The 14,774-nt window shown below is 50.9% G+C and overlaps 1 protein-coding gene across 3 annotated transcripts in view; it reads left to right on the top strand.

Moving 5' to 3' along the window:
• Positions 1–14,774, top strand: part of LOC308552016 (glycoprotein Xg-like) — a 24,707-nt gene continuing 9,933 nt past the window's right edge. Inside the window, exons 1-7 of one of the 3 annotated variants that reach the window (XM_081126972.1) lie at positions 1–434; positions 8,450–8,491; positions 8,791–8,817; positions 10,088–10,150; positions 10,678–10,740; positions 13,021–13,083; positions 13,325–13,405. In XM_081126972.1, the coding sequence (XP_080983098.1) occupies positions 374–434; positions 8,450–8,491; positions 8,791–8,817; positions 10,088–10,150; positions 10,678–10,740; positions 13,021–13,083; positions 13,325–13,405 (400 nt within the window). In that variant the 5' untranslated portion in view covers positions 1–373. The remainder of the gene's footprint in view (positions 435–8,449; positions 8,492–8,790; positions 8,818–10,087; positions 10,151–10,677; positions 10,741–13,020; positions 13,084–13,324; positions 13,406–14,774) is intronic. The other 2 variants (XM_081126974.1, XM_081126973.1) reach the window with 2 other exon arrangements.

Genomic DNA, 14,774 nt, shown 5'->3' on the forward strand with positions numbered 1-14,774 from the left:
CACGGAGAGGGCGTGCCGGCCTCCCCAGCCCGGCTTGCCCATTGGTGCCCGCCTGCCTGTCTGCCGTGCCATCCGCAGGGTTGGCCGTCGAGGCTCAGGGAGGCTGGCCCGGGACGGGCCTGGTGCACTCACTTGTCCCACGGGTCCCTGGCTGGCTCTGGCCTTTGGAGCCTGAGCGACAAGCCCTTTGAATGCTGGCAACGGGGCTGCCGTTTGGTTCACACTTTCCACTTGGAGGCATCCTACCCGCCTCCCTCCCTCGCTGGGAAAGAAGTCAACACCACCGACGGACAGACGGGCGGGCGGGGTGACTCATCTCCGGAGTCCCTTGGCTGCGGGAACCCCTTGAGGTCCCTTCCTCCGCACGGGAGCGATGGGAAATCCGTGGGGGCTCTTCTGGGTGTCGTTCCTGTGTTTCCTGATCCACGCCCGAGGTAAGAGAGGCTGCGGGCTCACAGAGGGGCGTGCGGGTGTCGTTTTTTTCTCCCCGGTTGCTTTGAAATCTCCTTGCAAAGCAGCCAGGTCCCGGGAGGGGACCAGAAATGACAGCTGGGAGGGGACAGGGCAGGGATGTCTACGTGAAGCGGGGTCGGGGGGGGGTCCCCAAAGTGAAACTAAATGCGTGTAGCCTGTGGGCTTAGCTACCCACGGTGCTCGAGCCGACGCTGTTCTTGGGGTTTTGCATCAGGGCGTGTCTCGGGGCTCTGCCAAGAACAGGGCGCGTTTTGGGGGTTTCTAAATCCCCCCCCGGCTGATTATTTCGAGATGGTCTGCGGACGGACTGGGGACATGCTCCTGAGACACACGCAGCTTGGTGCTGAGGGCCACGGCTGGCCCCAGGCTGGCTTGTCCGCCCCTCAGGATTTTAAAAAACTTTTCACCCGTGGCTTCCTTCCTGGAGGTCGATTTAAAACATCTGAGTCGTGTGCGCCCCGGATGGCGGGGTGTCTTGTCTCCCCCAATCCAACCCCCCCCCCGGATGATAATAGGATTTGGGGCTGTTTGGGGAGGACGGGGGCCTTGTTTAGGGACCATCAGGGACCCTAAACTTTTTTAGGATTTACGTGTTTTTTTTTTAGGATTTAAACAGCCGTGCTCGTGTGAATGTCTGAATTCCAGGGGGAGGCCTAGGGCTGGAACTTGGGGTGGGAGCCGTGCTGGGTTAGGAACTGATGGCGTCCAGACCTTGGGCGTGATCGAGCATTTCCTGTTTGTCCTGTTTGCTGCGTCTGGAAGGATAGGAGCTGGTTGTTTAGGGACAGGGGCTGGGATCGGGACCCCGGTGCACAGGCCCCCGGACCCCCACCGAGACCCTCCTCTAAGCCCTGTCGTCTGGGGACCATCCCCAGGGTGCACACAGCCCTGCAACCCACTCAGGAGCTTCCCTTCGCAGCCACATGCCACTCCCCAAATTTGCAGAAACAGGAGGGGGCAGATTTCGGATTCACCCAGAGGAGGCCCGGCTGCAAGCCCAGCTCCCCCGAAAAGCAGGTCCCGGAGTTTTTGGGGGTTTTTTTCTTTTTTTTCCTCTCGCAGCTGTGGGCTGAGTGTATTTCCCACGTGCGGCTGGGCTTCCAAGGTGCAAAGTGTGCTCCGCCCTCCAGCGGGCCCCTCTGGCAGCCGAGCCCGGGAGAATTTTAGGGGACGTTTGTTAAATCCGGGGACAGCGGGGGAGCCAGGACGGGTTTAGGACGGAAGCGTCAGCAGGAGAGGGGCTGGGTGGGGAAATGAGCGTGGGCTGGGCTGCTTGGGCTCCCTGAGGAGTCGGAGAAAAGGGGGCCTCGGGGGCAGGTTCAGGGGGTTGGCCCAGGGCAAGCTGACACTGCCCATTGCACCCCCCATGGGGTCCCTTAGAGTTTAGGGGATGCCAGCCTGTGAGGGAATATGTGGGGGTGCCAGGGGCGTGCTCCTGGGAGGCCGAGCATGTGCCGGGACCTTTATTTTGAGGGTTTTCAAGGCTGGGCCTTTAGGGGAGGTATTAAGGCAGGATCTCAATAGAATATTCACCAGCTATATGCTGAGGCACCCAAATGAGATTTATGCCTTTAATTCCATCTGTTCTTTCTTTTTGTTATTGTTAATCTCCCCCCCGCACCGGCCCACGGCCCCCGCCGAGGGTATTTTTTTCTGTTGATTCTTAGAGAGACCGGAAGGGAGGGAGGGAGAGAGAGAGAAACACACATGGATGTGACAGAGAAACATCAGTTTGGTCGCCTCCTGCACGCACCCCGACCAGGCCGGGAGTGGAACCTGCAACCCAGGCACGTGTCCTCGACCGGGAATCGAACCCGTGACCCTTCGGTGAGCCGCCTAACGTTCGCTCTAGCCCCTGAGTGACACCGGCCAGGTCGATGAGCCTGTTTCTAATTCTGCTGTTTTGCTCCTGGGCCGTCCAGCATCCTTGGGCCGAACCCGCGGGCGGGTGTGAAGTCCGCGCCCCCGAATTATGTCCATTTAACCTGCCCGTTGTCGCCTGGCCCGTCTGAGAGGCTGAAGGTGCCCAGTTATTTAGGGCAAGGATTCCCAAGGCTTGTTGTGCGCGGGACTCACCTGGGCGGGAGCTGGTTGAAGGGCCCCAGGCCGGGCCCCACACCTTGAGAACCTCCCTGAGGAGGTGGGTGGGGCCCCCGGGGAGCTGGGAACCCGGCGTTTGCAGAAACACCCTGGGCGGTTCTGAGAGATGATATGGGAGCGAGCGTCCCGCCGTCTGGTTGAAGCTCAGCTGAGCCTCGTGGGTTCCAGACACGGGAGCCGGGGTCGGGGGGACAGGGGGACCGTGGTGACTGCAACCCATTCAGGGGTGAATCACCGAACACGTGCAGGTCGTGACCCCCCCGTCCCGCCCAGGTGGAGATGCTGAAGCCAGACCTTCCCGATTCAGGGGAGGCTTTGTCCCCAGGGGGCGCGTGGCAATCTCTGGAGTCGGTTTCGGTTGTCACAGCTGGGAGTGGGGGGGCTGCTGGCGTCAAATGGGGGGGAGGCCATGCAGAGGACCGGGAATTAATTACTCACCCCTCAACTGCTGGTCCTGCTGAGGTTCAGAAACCTATCTACCTACCTACCTAGGAAGTAAAATTTATTTTAAGAGACGGGCTTACAAGACCCCGGGGCCGGCAAGTGTGAAACGTGTAGGGCAGGCTGGAAACCGAGTCAGGATTCGAACCTGCCCCCCTCGAGCCCGAATTCCTCATTCCCTAGGGCGCCTCGATCTTTGCTTTTAAGGCCTTGGGAGGGTCTCCTGAGGCCCACCCACGTCGTCCTCGATCACCTGCTCTGTTTATATATCGTCGGTGGGTTGTAGGCCTGAGGCCTCCCGGCAAAACGCCTCCCCAGTGACACCCCCGTTAGCCACAGGGACCCACAAAATTCATCAAATCTAATACGTTTTTGCCTCTCGGGCGTCGGCTGCCTGAGAGGCCTGTTCCATAGACCATGCGAGGGCGGCCCCAAGCTCTTTCTTTTACGCTCATTTCGTGATTTATTTATTTTAATTGATCGTTATTGTTGAAAGTCCTCCCCCCCCCCAAGGAGCCCCTCCACCCGGCCCCCCTTCCCCAGGCCTTCCCCACACTATTGTCTGTGTCCATGGGTTATGCTGGTGTTTTTTTGTGTTGTTTTTTTTTTTTTTAAATCCTCGAGGTTATTTTTTTCCATTGCTTTTCAGAGAGTGGAAATGAGGGAGAGAGAGAGAGAAACATGGATGTGAGAGAGAGACAGATGGATGGGTTGCCTCCCGCCCTCGCCTGGATGGGGGCCAGGGACCCAGGGACCTGCCCTGGACCCTGAATCGAATCGGGGACCCTTCAGTCCACAGGCCGAGGCTCTAACCATCGAGGGAAACTGGCCAGGGCCCGAGTCGATCTCTCTCGTAACAAGTCCAACCGAAAGCTGACATCGGCAGTGAGATGATGACGGGGAAATAAATAAATAAAGGAAACAGTTGTCGTAAAGGGACCCCTGTTCCCGGAGGGACAATAAAATACGAGAGCCAAAAAAAAAAAAAATAAAATAATAAAATAAAATAAAATAATAAAATAAAATATAAAATAAAATAAAATAAAATCCGAGAGCAGAAAAAAATTAAAAAATTTTAAAAAAAATCAAAAAAAATCCAAGAGCTGAAAAAAATAAAATAAATAAAAAATAAAATAAAATAAAAAATAAAATAAAATAAAATCCCAGAGCCGGTCTGCATCCTGGCGCGGGGCATGTGCCCCAAGCAGTCCACGAGGAGTTAAACTCTGTGGTGTATAAAATCTGCTGCTGATCGTGGTCATTGGTGCGAGGGCTTTAGATAGCAAATGGTGTCTTTCTTTGGAGTGTGTTTTGGGTTGTTTTTGGTTTTTTTTTCCCTCTCAGAGTTTGCCTGGGGCTAACTTTCTCATTTTAGGTCCACAGTACCATAATTCTGTGGTTCCTGGGGACTGGGAGGGAGCGTGTTTTGGTTTCTGTGGTTTTTTTCCGCCTCGGTTGCTATGGTTTTGCAGAGCACGGGCCTTGGACGGTATTATTAGTAGTAGTAGTATCATTGCAAAAAAACCAGCCCTGTGCCCGGCCGGCGTGGCTCAGGGGTTGAGAGTCAACCTATGAACCAGGAGGTCAGGGTTCGATTCCCGCTCAGGGCACAGGCCCGGGTTGCAGGCTCGATCCCCAGTCGAGGGCGTGCAGGAGGCAGCCGATCAATGACTCTCTCATCATTGATGTTTCTCTCTCTCTCCCTCTCCCTTCCTCTCTCTGAAATCAATAAAGACATATTTTTAAAAAAAAAAAAAACAGGAAAGAAAAGCCAGGCCTGGTCTTTGCTTTTTGCAACCTTGCGACGGCTGGTATTGACGAAGGGCAATGAATGGAAGTTGAGAAATTCAGGAATGAAAGGTCCTCTGGGGGATGGAACGAATCTCCCAGGGTAGACTCTGAACTGGGTTCGGGTCTGTGGCTCTGTCTTTGGTTAGTAGAGACGACAGAATTCTTCCAAGCGGGACACAAAGCCTCCAAGAATAGCTTTTCTTAAAAAAAAATTTAAATGTCCTAGTTCTTTTCTAAAAATATTTTTTTATCGATCTTACAGACAGAGGGAGAGAGAGAAAAACGTTGATTTGAGAGAGAAACATGGATCGGCTGCCTCCTGCACGCCCCCTACTGGCGATGGAGCCTGCAACCCCTGCAGGTGCCCTGACCGGGAATCGAACCCCTGACCTTTCCGTGCACAGGGCGATGCTCAACCGACTGAGTCACACTGGGCAGGGCAAGAATAGCTTTTTTGAGGGAAGAGAGAGCCGTGTGTATAACACCAACCTCCTACCCAGCAGCTGAACCCCTTTAGCTCACGTCCCCAGATTGTCCAGGATAAAAGAACAACATTGTTTATTTTTGTTGCTTTTTTTTGTTTTTTTTAATGGATGCAATTAGACTTTAATTGTTCCATAGGATAATCCCTAATATTTCTGTAACTTAGTATCCAACGAGCATGTTATTTACAGTAACCTGTTTAATATTTATCTCAGTTCTTTGCTGAGGGAGTACGAACGCCGTTTCTCTACGAGGACATGGACTACGGTGTGCTCAGGATTTTATCAGGGTTCTTGGCATTTAAGCTGCCAGACCTCGAGTTACAAGTAGGGTCTAGTACACTGCCTGGCTAATAACAGTCGTGCAATGATTACATCGTGAATACTTGCCTGTGAGAAATTATCCAGAGCGTGAGTTATAACCCGATTTGGTGTTTGATGGGAAAGACGGGCATTGCGAGCTCGGAAAAGGTGAGGCTGCTTCCTCCTCGGATGTTTCCAGGCCCCAAGGCACGTGGGTTTGATTAAAGTCCAGAGCTAGCTAAGCAAAAAATAACAAAAAAACAACCAAAAAACCCCAAAATAAATGAGAAACAGACCTTACAGTCCAATTCCAGTCTTATGCCCTGAGTGGAAAATGTGGGTCATGAAAGTTTTGCCTCATCAGCAAGCTCACTTCCCCCCATTTCCCCAAAATCGAACCCCCCACATCAGCATCTTCTCGCTGAGCAATCTCCCAGATGCAAAGGCCTCCTGAGACCAGCCTGGGCTCTGCAGAGGTTTTTTTTCTGGGGAGCGGAACACTGCCCCCTGCAGGACTGGGGGTGGGAGGGCTTTACACGTGGTGCCTGCTGCTGGCTGAAGCCTCCCGGGTTATGCAACCAGGTGGCTGGAGCCTCCAGCCGTCCCCCCCAAACGTCTGAGTCATGCTCAGAGTTATTTCCCTGCAAAACAAAACACTCACCAGGTGCGGCTTCCCCGGTGGCCTCCTGGAGGAGGCATCCCAAGCACCTCCCAGCCCAAGGAGGTGCTGTAGACTAGTAAAAAAAAAAAAAAAAAAAAGCTAGGAGCCTGGCCCGCGTGGCTCAGCAGTTGAGCATTGACCTAGGATCCAGGAGGTCACAGTTCGATTCCCAGTCGGGGTACACGCCCGGGTTGGGGGGCCCAATCCCCAGTAGGGGGCGTGCAGGAGGCAGCCGATCCATGACTCTCATCATTGATGTTTCTCTCCCTCTCCTCCTCTCCCTTCCTCTCCCTGAAATCAATAAAAATGTATTTTAAAAAATAAAGAAGCTAGAAAAATTCCGGGACACTCAGAATAAGGAAACTGAGGCAGACCGTTAAACAGCCGTTTGCAGCCCCCTAGTAAATCCTGCCTTCCCTAAACCAGGGACACCTGAGAGTAAATGGTTTGTACTTCAGCTATTTGCCCCCTTCTCCCCCAACCAGAGGGCAAATAGCTTAAATCTCCCCCACAGGGACACAGGCAGCAGAAATCCAATTAGTGCCATTTGCTAACTACACCCAAGGACAGATTAAGGGGAAAAAAATCTCATTTTGGTACAAAATATATATATATTTTTTTATTGATAAATAAATCTTTATTTGTAATCAATAAACCTTCATTGATTTCAGAGGGCGGGAGAGAGAGAGAGAAACATCAGTGATGAGAGTCATTGATCAGCTGCCTCCTGCAGGCCCCCTGCTGGGGATCGAACCCACAACCCGGGTCTGTGCCCTGACCGGGGATCCGTGGTTCACAGGTGGGACCCTCAACCAACTAAAGCCAGGCCGGCCGGGCTCTATACTTTGTCTCTCGATTGAAATCTTTCCCTCAAAACACAAGGTTTCCTTTTCACGCCAATAACAGAAGCAGCTGAAGAGGGGACACGGAGGGTGGTTTGCAAAGCCAGGAGGGGGTCCCACATCCCCCTGAAAGCATGGACCTCTCTCCCCGGAGGTGGCCCTGTGCCCTGCGGGGGTAACTCACCGGTGCCTCCCGGTGTGTTGTGCAAGGGCCTTTCGGGGAACCCGGGGGAACACGGAGGCCTTGGATTATCTGGGACCAGGGCGTGGCCAGCACACAGCCCTCAGGAGATGGTTTGGCATCAGTTTATCACGTTCCTGGGACGGCCGAGCCCCTTTGGAAGTTGTCTGTGAATCATCCAGAGCTGTTGGAATTCGGTCAATGCAGCTGGGCGGCCTCGGAGGAGGGTCAGCCACACCCCTCTGACTGCCCTTGGAGGCAGGCGTCCCAGGAATCCAGGCGGCTGACGCCCTGTCCTGTCCCCGAGCCCGTTCACAGTGGTGACTAAGGGACCAAGGAAGGACCAGGGTGCCCCCCGTGGGAGCAAGCGGAGGCTGTAGCAGATGAGACCCTGCAAAACACGGATATCTGGAGGGACCCCCAGAGTTAGAAACGCCTCTCTCTCTGCCGCTTGGCCTGTAATTGCATCAGCTTCTGGGCCCTGGGCTGCTGGTGGGTGCGTTCGGGCCTCAGTTTCCCCTGCCCTTCCAGGCCTGTGGTTTGTCCCGACTCAGGATGCTCATACCTGGGGTTGCATCCATTCTGGGGCCCGAGGTCCCTCGGTCAGGAAACCCTGAGCCTGCCACGCGCCATCTGGGCTGGGATTGAGATTGCTGGAGGGTCCAGGTGCGAATTCCAACGCTACTTTTTCCTGTATGTTTTTATTGACTGCAGAGAGAGAGACAGAGAGAGAGAGAGAGAGAAACATCAATGATGAGAGAGCCGTGGATCCACTGCCTCCTGCACACCCCCTGTTGGGGATCGAACCCCAACCCAGGCATGTGCCCTGACAGACAATGGAACCAGCGACCTCCTGGTTTCTAGGTCGATGCTCAACCACTGAGCCAAGCCGGCCGGTAGAGGCAGCTAGGGTCCTAGGAGGATCTCTCTCCTCTGATTTAAGAAACTTTATATAATAATCTTCCCTGAGACATCTCTGCAGTGAGGGGGCACCATTCCTTCCGGGGAAATATAAGATACTGGTTTGACCCACCCATGGGACCTGGAGGGTCAAGGGTTCGCTCAGGGGGTGTTGCCCTTTGCTCTGAGCGGGGATCTGAGGGTTTTAGACAAACAACCAGGGGCCCAGGCTGTGTCATCTCGGTGTGACTCACGCCCTGTGTGCTCCCCGCAGGTCAAGGTGACTTCGATTTGGCCGACGCTCTCGACGACCCAGGTAAGTGCCTGCCCACGTTTTGCCGGGAACTTTGCTTGGGCGGCTTGTGTCTCTGGCACCAGCTTTGGGTGGGTGGAATTAAGGGGGGGGGGAAGCAGAGACCCCGGGGCAGTGAGGTCTCAGCGTTTCACAGGAGATCACAGGCTCAGGTGAACGGCTCTGGGCACCAGGTGTACGCCCACTGGATCATAGGTTCATGCTCAACCGCTGAGCCACGCAGGCCGGGCCAATTGTTCATTTTTTAAATGGTATTTAGGATTCTGACGCTTATTGGATGTATTTTCTCTCTTTATTTACAGAACCCACCAAGAAGCCGAGCTCAGGTGGTGAGTCGTCACTTGCCTGGGCACACCTGAGGCTCTGTTGGGATGATGCTTGGGGATGGGTATAGGGCCGTGACGTGTGTGTGTGAGGGAGATGTAAGTGTAGGCCAGGGAGCAGGTGTTAAAAGCAAAGCCTGGTCACTGGGGACATGCTACTAGAAATCACAGCGAGACATCACTACATTCCGGCTGGGGCCTCAGGTATCAAAGCATGAAAAACAGCAGGTGTTGGCGGAGACTTGGAGGAATTGGAGCCCTTGTGCGTTGCGGGTGGGAATGTCAAATGGGGCAGCAATGTCAAATGTGAGAAACGGTCTAGAAGTTCTTAAAAAATTTCAACATAGAGTTACTCTAGGATCAGCAATTTTATACCAAGGAACTGAAAAGAGGGATTCTAACAAAAATGTGTATGCATGTGTTCATAGCAACACTATTCAAAATAGCCAAAAAAAAGTGGAAACAACCCAAGTGTTCATCCGTGAATGGATGTATGAACACAATGGGGGGCCATCCACACAGTGGAATATTACGCAGCCATGAAAAGGGGAAGGGCAGTTTTGCCCCTTGTTTTATGCATTAAAGTCAAAATAGGAGACATAAGTGGGTCCCATGAAATCCATGGGTGACAGATGAGGGAGGCGGGAGAAAGCAAAGCGGGGAAACCTCTGCGGTTGGATAGAAAGTAAAATGATAGACACACGTCTTTTACTCAGGTGGGTGCAGGATAGTTAACAGTCAACAATTAACTCAATAACAATGAGGGGATTTGTAGTATCCACAGGGTGTACCTGGGCCCCGAGGGGTCCGGAAACGGGGAAATTACTCTGACATCCCAATGATATGTTACTGTAAATGCAAAAAGACAATAGACAGGCTCAGTTCAGGTAAAGAAGGACCTTTGTCAGAGGAGATACCAGCCTAGGACCTGACGACCCTCCATAAACTGCTTTTAGGTAGAAAGTTTTCATTTCAGACAATCCCGTGGGGTTCCTTTAGGCCTCTGAGTTTGCCAGGCCGCCCGCAGGCCTCCCCCAAGCTCGTCAGGTTAGCAAGGGGGCCCTTTTTAGTCCACATTTTGCTTTTGAGTTTTATCTTTCCGGGGCTAAATGCTTTTCAACCGGTCGGTGGTAGCCTCTCACATGTGAGCAGCCAACGTGAATGAAACTACAGATTTTATAGAGTCACAGCAAAGTTCTCGTTTTCTACGCCGCTTCTCATGAAAGGAGATGTTTTTTTCTCTCGTTTAAAAACGCAACATCTTTTCTCCCTGCAGACATCTACCCGAAGCCGAAACCCCCGTATCACCCGCAGCCCGGAAATCCCGACAACAGCGGAAGTAAGAGCGCTCAGCATTCAGAATCATTTCGACACGGGTTTGATGGACGTGGCCTTTTGCGCCCTAGTGTTGTTGGAAGATTCAGTTGGCGGGATTCCTCTGTCCCTAGTGGGAGTGAGGTTCTCAGGGTACAGCTGGAATGAGCATTTCCAGAGGCCCCCACAGGCGGACGAGATGTGGTAAAAGGCTTTATGTTCCTGGAATGACATCCCTGGGTTTGCAAAGTCCAGTCCTGGGAGAGGTGCAGCTGGGGTTTCAGCAGAGCTGGAAGCAAAGCCAGTGTCTGCATGACCTAGTCTCCCCCTCTGCTTCTTTCCTGTTAAATAATAACCACATTATGACAATGGCATGAAGTTCTACCTGCATTGCTCCTTTTATGATATTTGTCCCCAGCTTCTGCAGTGTTTAAAAACTTGGCAGACACGGTTCCCGTAGATTCTTTAGGGGGGAGAAAAAAGAATCGGGGGCAGGGACATTGGCCTTTGTGTCGCTTGTTCCTTAAAATCATGTTGGTTGTTTTCCAACAGATATTTATCCAAAACCAAAACCGCCACCCCCTCGCCCACAGCCTGGCTACCCGGATGGTGGAGGTAAGACGGTGCCTATAAGGGTACATTTCAGAAACTAAGCATTGGGTACAATGCATACTCTGGGTAAGACCCGTGCCTATTAGGGTACATTTCAGAAACAAAACATTGGGTACAATGTATCCTCTGGGTAAGACCCCTGTCTATTAGGGTACATTTCAGAAACAAAACACTGGATACAATGTATCCTCTGGGTAAGACCCCTGTCTATTAGGGTACATTTCAGAAACAAAACATTGGCTACAGTGTATCCTCTGGGTAAGACCCCTGTCTATTAGGGTACATTTCAGAAATAAAACATTGGATACAATGTATCCTCTGGGTAAGACCTGTGCCTATTAGGGTACATTTCAGAAATAAAACATTGGATACAATGTATCCTCTGGGGATTCTATCCTGCATGGTGGAAGGCCCATTGCTTTGAAATACTCAGACAGGATCCTGTCTGCCCCCCCCCCCCGACTTGGGGCTACACTGACAGAAAACACATTTAATTTTCTTTTGGGTTAATGGCCTAAAAAATGCACCCCGTTCCAAAGACTCTTCATGTTCTCCTTGAGGAGGGCGATTCTTTCTTTGTGTTTTGTTATCTGTTTGGGTGTTTTGTTGAGGTTATTATTATTTTTTAAAATTTTAATTAAAAGGATTTAGTGAGTTCTGATATTCCGGAACCACACCTCTGGCCCTGTAAAGACTTTATCTGTACAGCAAAGACAGTCATTTTTAATACCTTAAAGATTGGCAAATGTTAACAAAGGACTAACAAAATCATTTACCCATTTTTGAAGTGTTTCTTTCCATCTAGGAGGTTATGTATTTATTTTTTAAGTACAGTTGACATCCAATATTATATTAGTTCAGGTGTACAGCATAGTGGTTAGAAATCTATATACTTTACAAAGGGCTCCCCCCTCTATTTCCAGTACCCACCTTATACACAGTTATTACAACATTATTGACTATATTCCCTGTGCTGTAATTTACACCCCCAGGACTATTCTCTAACCACCAATCTGCACTTCTCAATCCCTCCCCCTTTTCCACCTGGGCCCTCACCCCCCTCCCATCTGGGGACCATCAGTCTGTTCTCTGTATCTATGAGTCTGTGTCTTTTTTGTTTGTTTGTTTGTTTATTTTGTTGTTTAGATTCCACATGTAAGTGAAATCATATGGTATTTGTCTTTCTCTGACTGGCTTATTTCACTTAGCACAATACCCTCTAGGTTGGTCAGGTGTTGGGTTGATCTTTGCTTCTCTCTTTCTCTTTATTGTTGACAGTATTACAGATATTTCCTATTTTCTCCCTTTTTACCCCCCTTGTGTCTCTTTACATGAGCCCTTGGGGGTCCCATTGCTGAGTCCCTGCAGTATTTCTCCTGAGATGTTGCTGGACCTCACATAAATGAGAACACCGATCAGGGAAGAGATGCCCACCCTTGGCCCTGGCCGGGTAGTTCAGTTGTCCCAATATGCCAAAGTTGTGGGTTCGATCCCTGGTCAGGGCACATACAAGAATCAACCAATGAACGCATCAGTAAGTGGAACAACAAACCGATGTTGTTTCTCTCTCTCTCTTCCTCTCTCTAAAAATCAATCGATATTTTTATTTTTTAATTATTTTATTTTATTTTACTTTTTTAAAAAAATATATCTTTATTGATTTCAGAGAGAGAAAAGGAGAGGGAGAGAGAGAGAGATGGAAACATCCATGATGAGAGAGTCATCGATGGAGCCCCCAACCCGGGCATGTGCCCTGACCGAGAATCGAACCCCGATCGCCTGGATCCTAGGTCGATGCTCAACCGCTGAGCCACGCCCGGCCGGGCATCAATCGATATTTTTAAAAATAAAAAATATAAGAGAAAATAAAAGAGATGCCCACCCATAAAAATGGAAAAGTCCCAGCCATCATACGGGTGGGCACATGTAGGGCAGTGATGGGTGTTGGAAAAAGTTAAGATACTCCGGGTATCTGATCTACCTGCCTTGGTGACAGGGAGTTTCCCAGATTCACTCATGTTATATGGATATCAGTTTCCTAGGGTCCAAAACACTCCTTTATGTCCAACTAGACAACCTCCAGATGTGTCCACTGGCCACGGCCTGCCCCTCCTGCAGGTCTCGGGTCTTTGTCTGCGAGACCCCACCTCCCCATCCCAAGAAGGGCCTGCGGGGTCGAACCTGTTTCCCATCACCTGTCCCCGGGTCCCTCACCTGAACCTGGGGGCTAAGAGGGCTGCCTGGAGAGCGCTTGGGGAAATGACCCTGTGTTTTATCCCACAGGTTACATCAGCGATGGGGACGGCGGCCGCTACCCACCCAGGCCTAGGCCCAGGCCACCAGCAGGTACCGGGGGGCTTCTCTGACCAACTGGGGAGGGTGTTGGGAGCCCAAGACCCCCAGCCTGGTGCACGGTCAGCCCCTGTGGGAGATGCAGGTGCAGGCGCTCTTGTCCTACCTCACCTCTCAGGGTGCGGGCCGTGCGTCCGTCCATTCTGGAAGTTTGGGACATGGCCTCAGGTGACACCTGCTGGAACCCCGCGCCCTGCAGGTGAGACGTTTCTCACATCCACCTTCTTTCACACAGGAGGCGGTGGCGGTGGAGGCGGCTATAACCCCGGTGGAGGCGGCTATAACCCCGGTAATGACGGCTATGGAAACTCGCACGGTACACCCAGCTCTGAGGCTCTCCGGGTGGGCGGTCGATTTGGGGAGTACATCCAGGGCTTGCAGTTGGGTTCCCCAGAATCCCTTCTCCCCGAGGTCTTGGGTGTTGGGTGGTCCATCTTCTGAGCCCTGTCTACTCTGACCCTCTGCTGCTCTCCTATCTCAGCTTCAGGAGCTCAGGTGCTCCCCACATACCTGTGTCTAGGTCGAAAGAAACAGAGAGAGCCCTGGCTGGTGTTGCTCAGTGGTTGAGCATCATGCCAAGCACCCAAAGTTCTCCGGTTCGATTCCTGGTCAGGGCACATGCTCGCGTTTCGAAGCTCGATCCCCACTAGGGGGTGTGCAGGAGGCAGCCCATCAATGTCTCTCTCTCACATCGATGTTTCCCTTTCTTCCTCCCTCTCCTTCTTTTTTCTCTAAAAATCAGTAAAAATATATTGAGGGAAAAAAAAAAGACACAGAGATAGAACATGCAATAAATTCAGGAGTTCTTTGCTAGGCAGCAAAGGAAAGAGAAACACTTCAGTTCTGTGGATTCCACCAAATTAAAAGGAGCTTTTCACAGGAGCAGTGAACAGGGTCCTTCTCTAGACTGAGCGTCCCTGAGATCGACTGGTGGACCTGCAGGTCCTCAGACGTTCTCTGGTTCTTTAAGGGGAGATGGGGAGCCAAATATCACGGCTGAGAAAAGAAAACGCTACAGATTTATTTTATTTTATTTTATTTTTGGTTGATATATAACTGACGTTACACTCTTTAAAAGTTTCAGGTGTGCAACACAGTGAGTTGATATTTGTGTATATTGCAAAATGATCCCTCCCCCCCAATAAGTCTAGTTAATATCTGACACCTCACATAGTTATAAATTTTTCTGTGTTTAAGACCTACTCTCTTAGAAACTTTTAAATATTCAATACAGTTTTGTAACTATATAATATAGTGTAATATTAACTATAGTCACCACTCTCGTACTTTTATTTTATTATTTTATTTATTTTATTTTATTATTTTATTTTACTTATTTTATATTTTATTTTATTATTATTTTGTTCATTCTAATCCGGGGATATTTTTTCCATTGATTTTTAGAGAGAGTGGAAGGGAGGGGGAGAGAGAGAGAGACATCGATGTGAGAGAGACCCATCGATTGGTTGCCTCTTACACTCGCCCTGACCAGAGCAGGGATCGAACCTGCAACCCAGGTACATGCCCTTGACTGGGAATCGAACCCGAGACCCTTCCATGCACGGGCCCAACACTCTAACCACTGATCCACGCCAGCCAGGGCCTGGGACTTTTAAAAAAATAATTTGAAGTTTGCGTTTTTTGGCACCTTTCACCCACCAATCAATCTATGGATTAATTTTAAA

The sequence above is a fragment of the Miniopterus schreibersii genome (assembly GCF_964146895.1).
Source record: "Miniopterus schreibersii genome assembly, chromosome: Y".
Taxonomy (NCBI): Eukaryota; Metazoa; Chordata; class Mammalia; order Chiroptera; family Miniopteridae; genus Miniopterus; species Miniopterus schreibersii.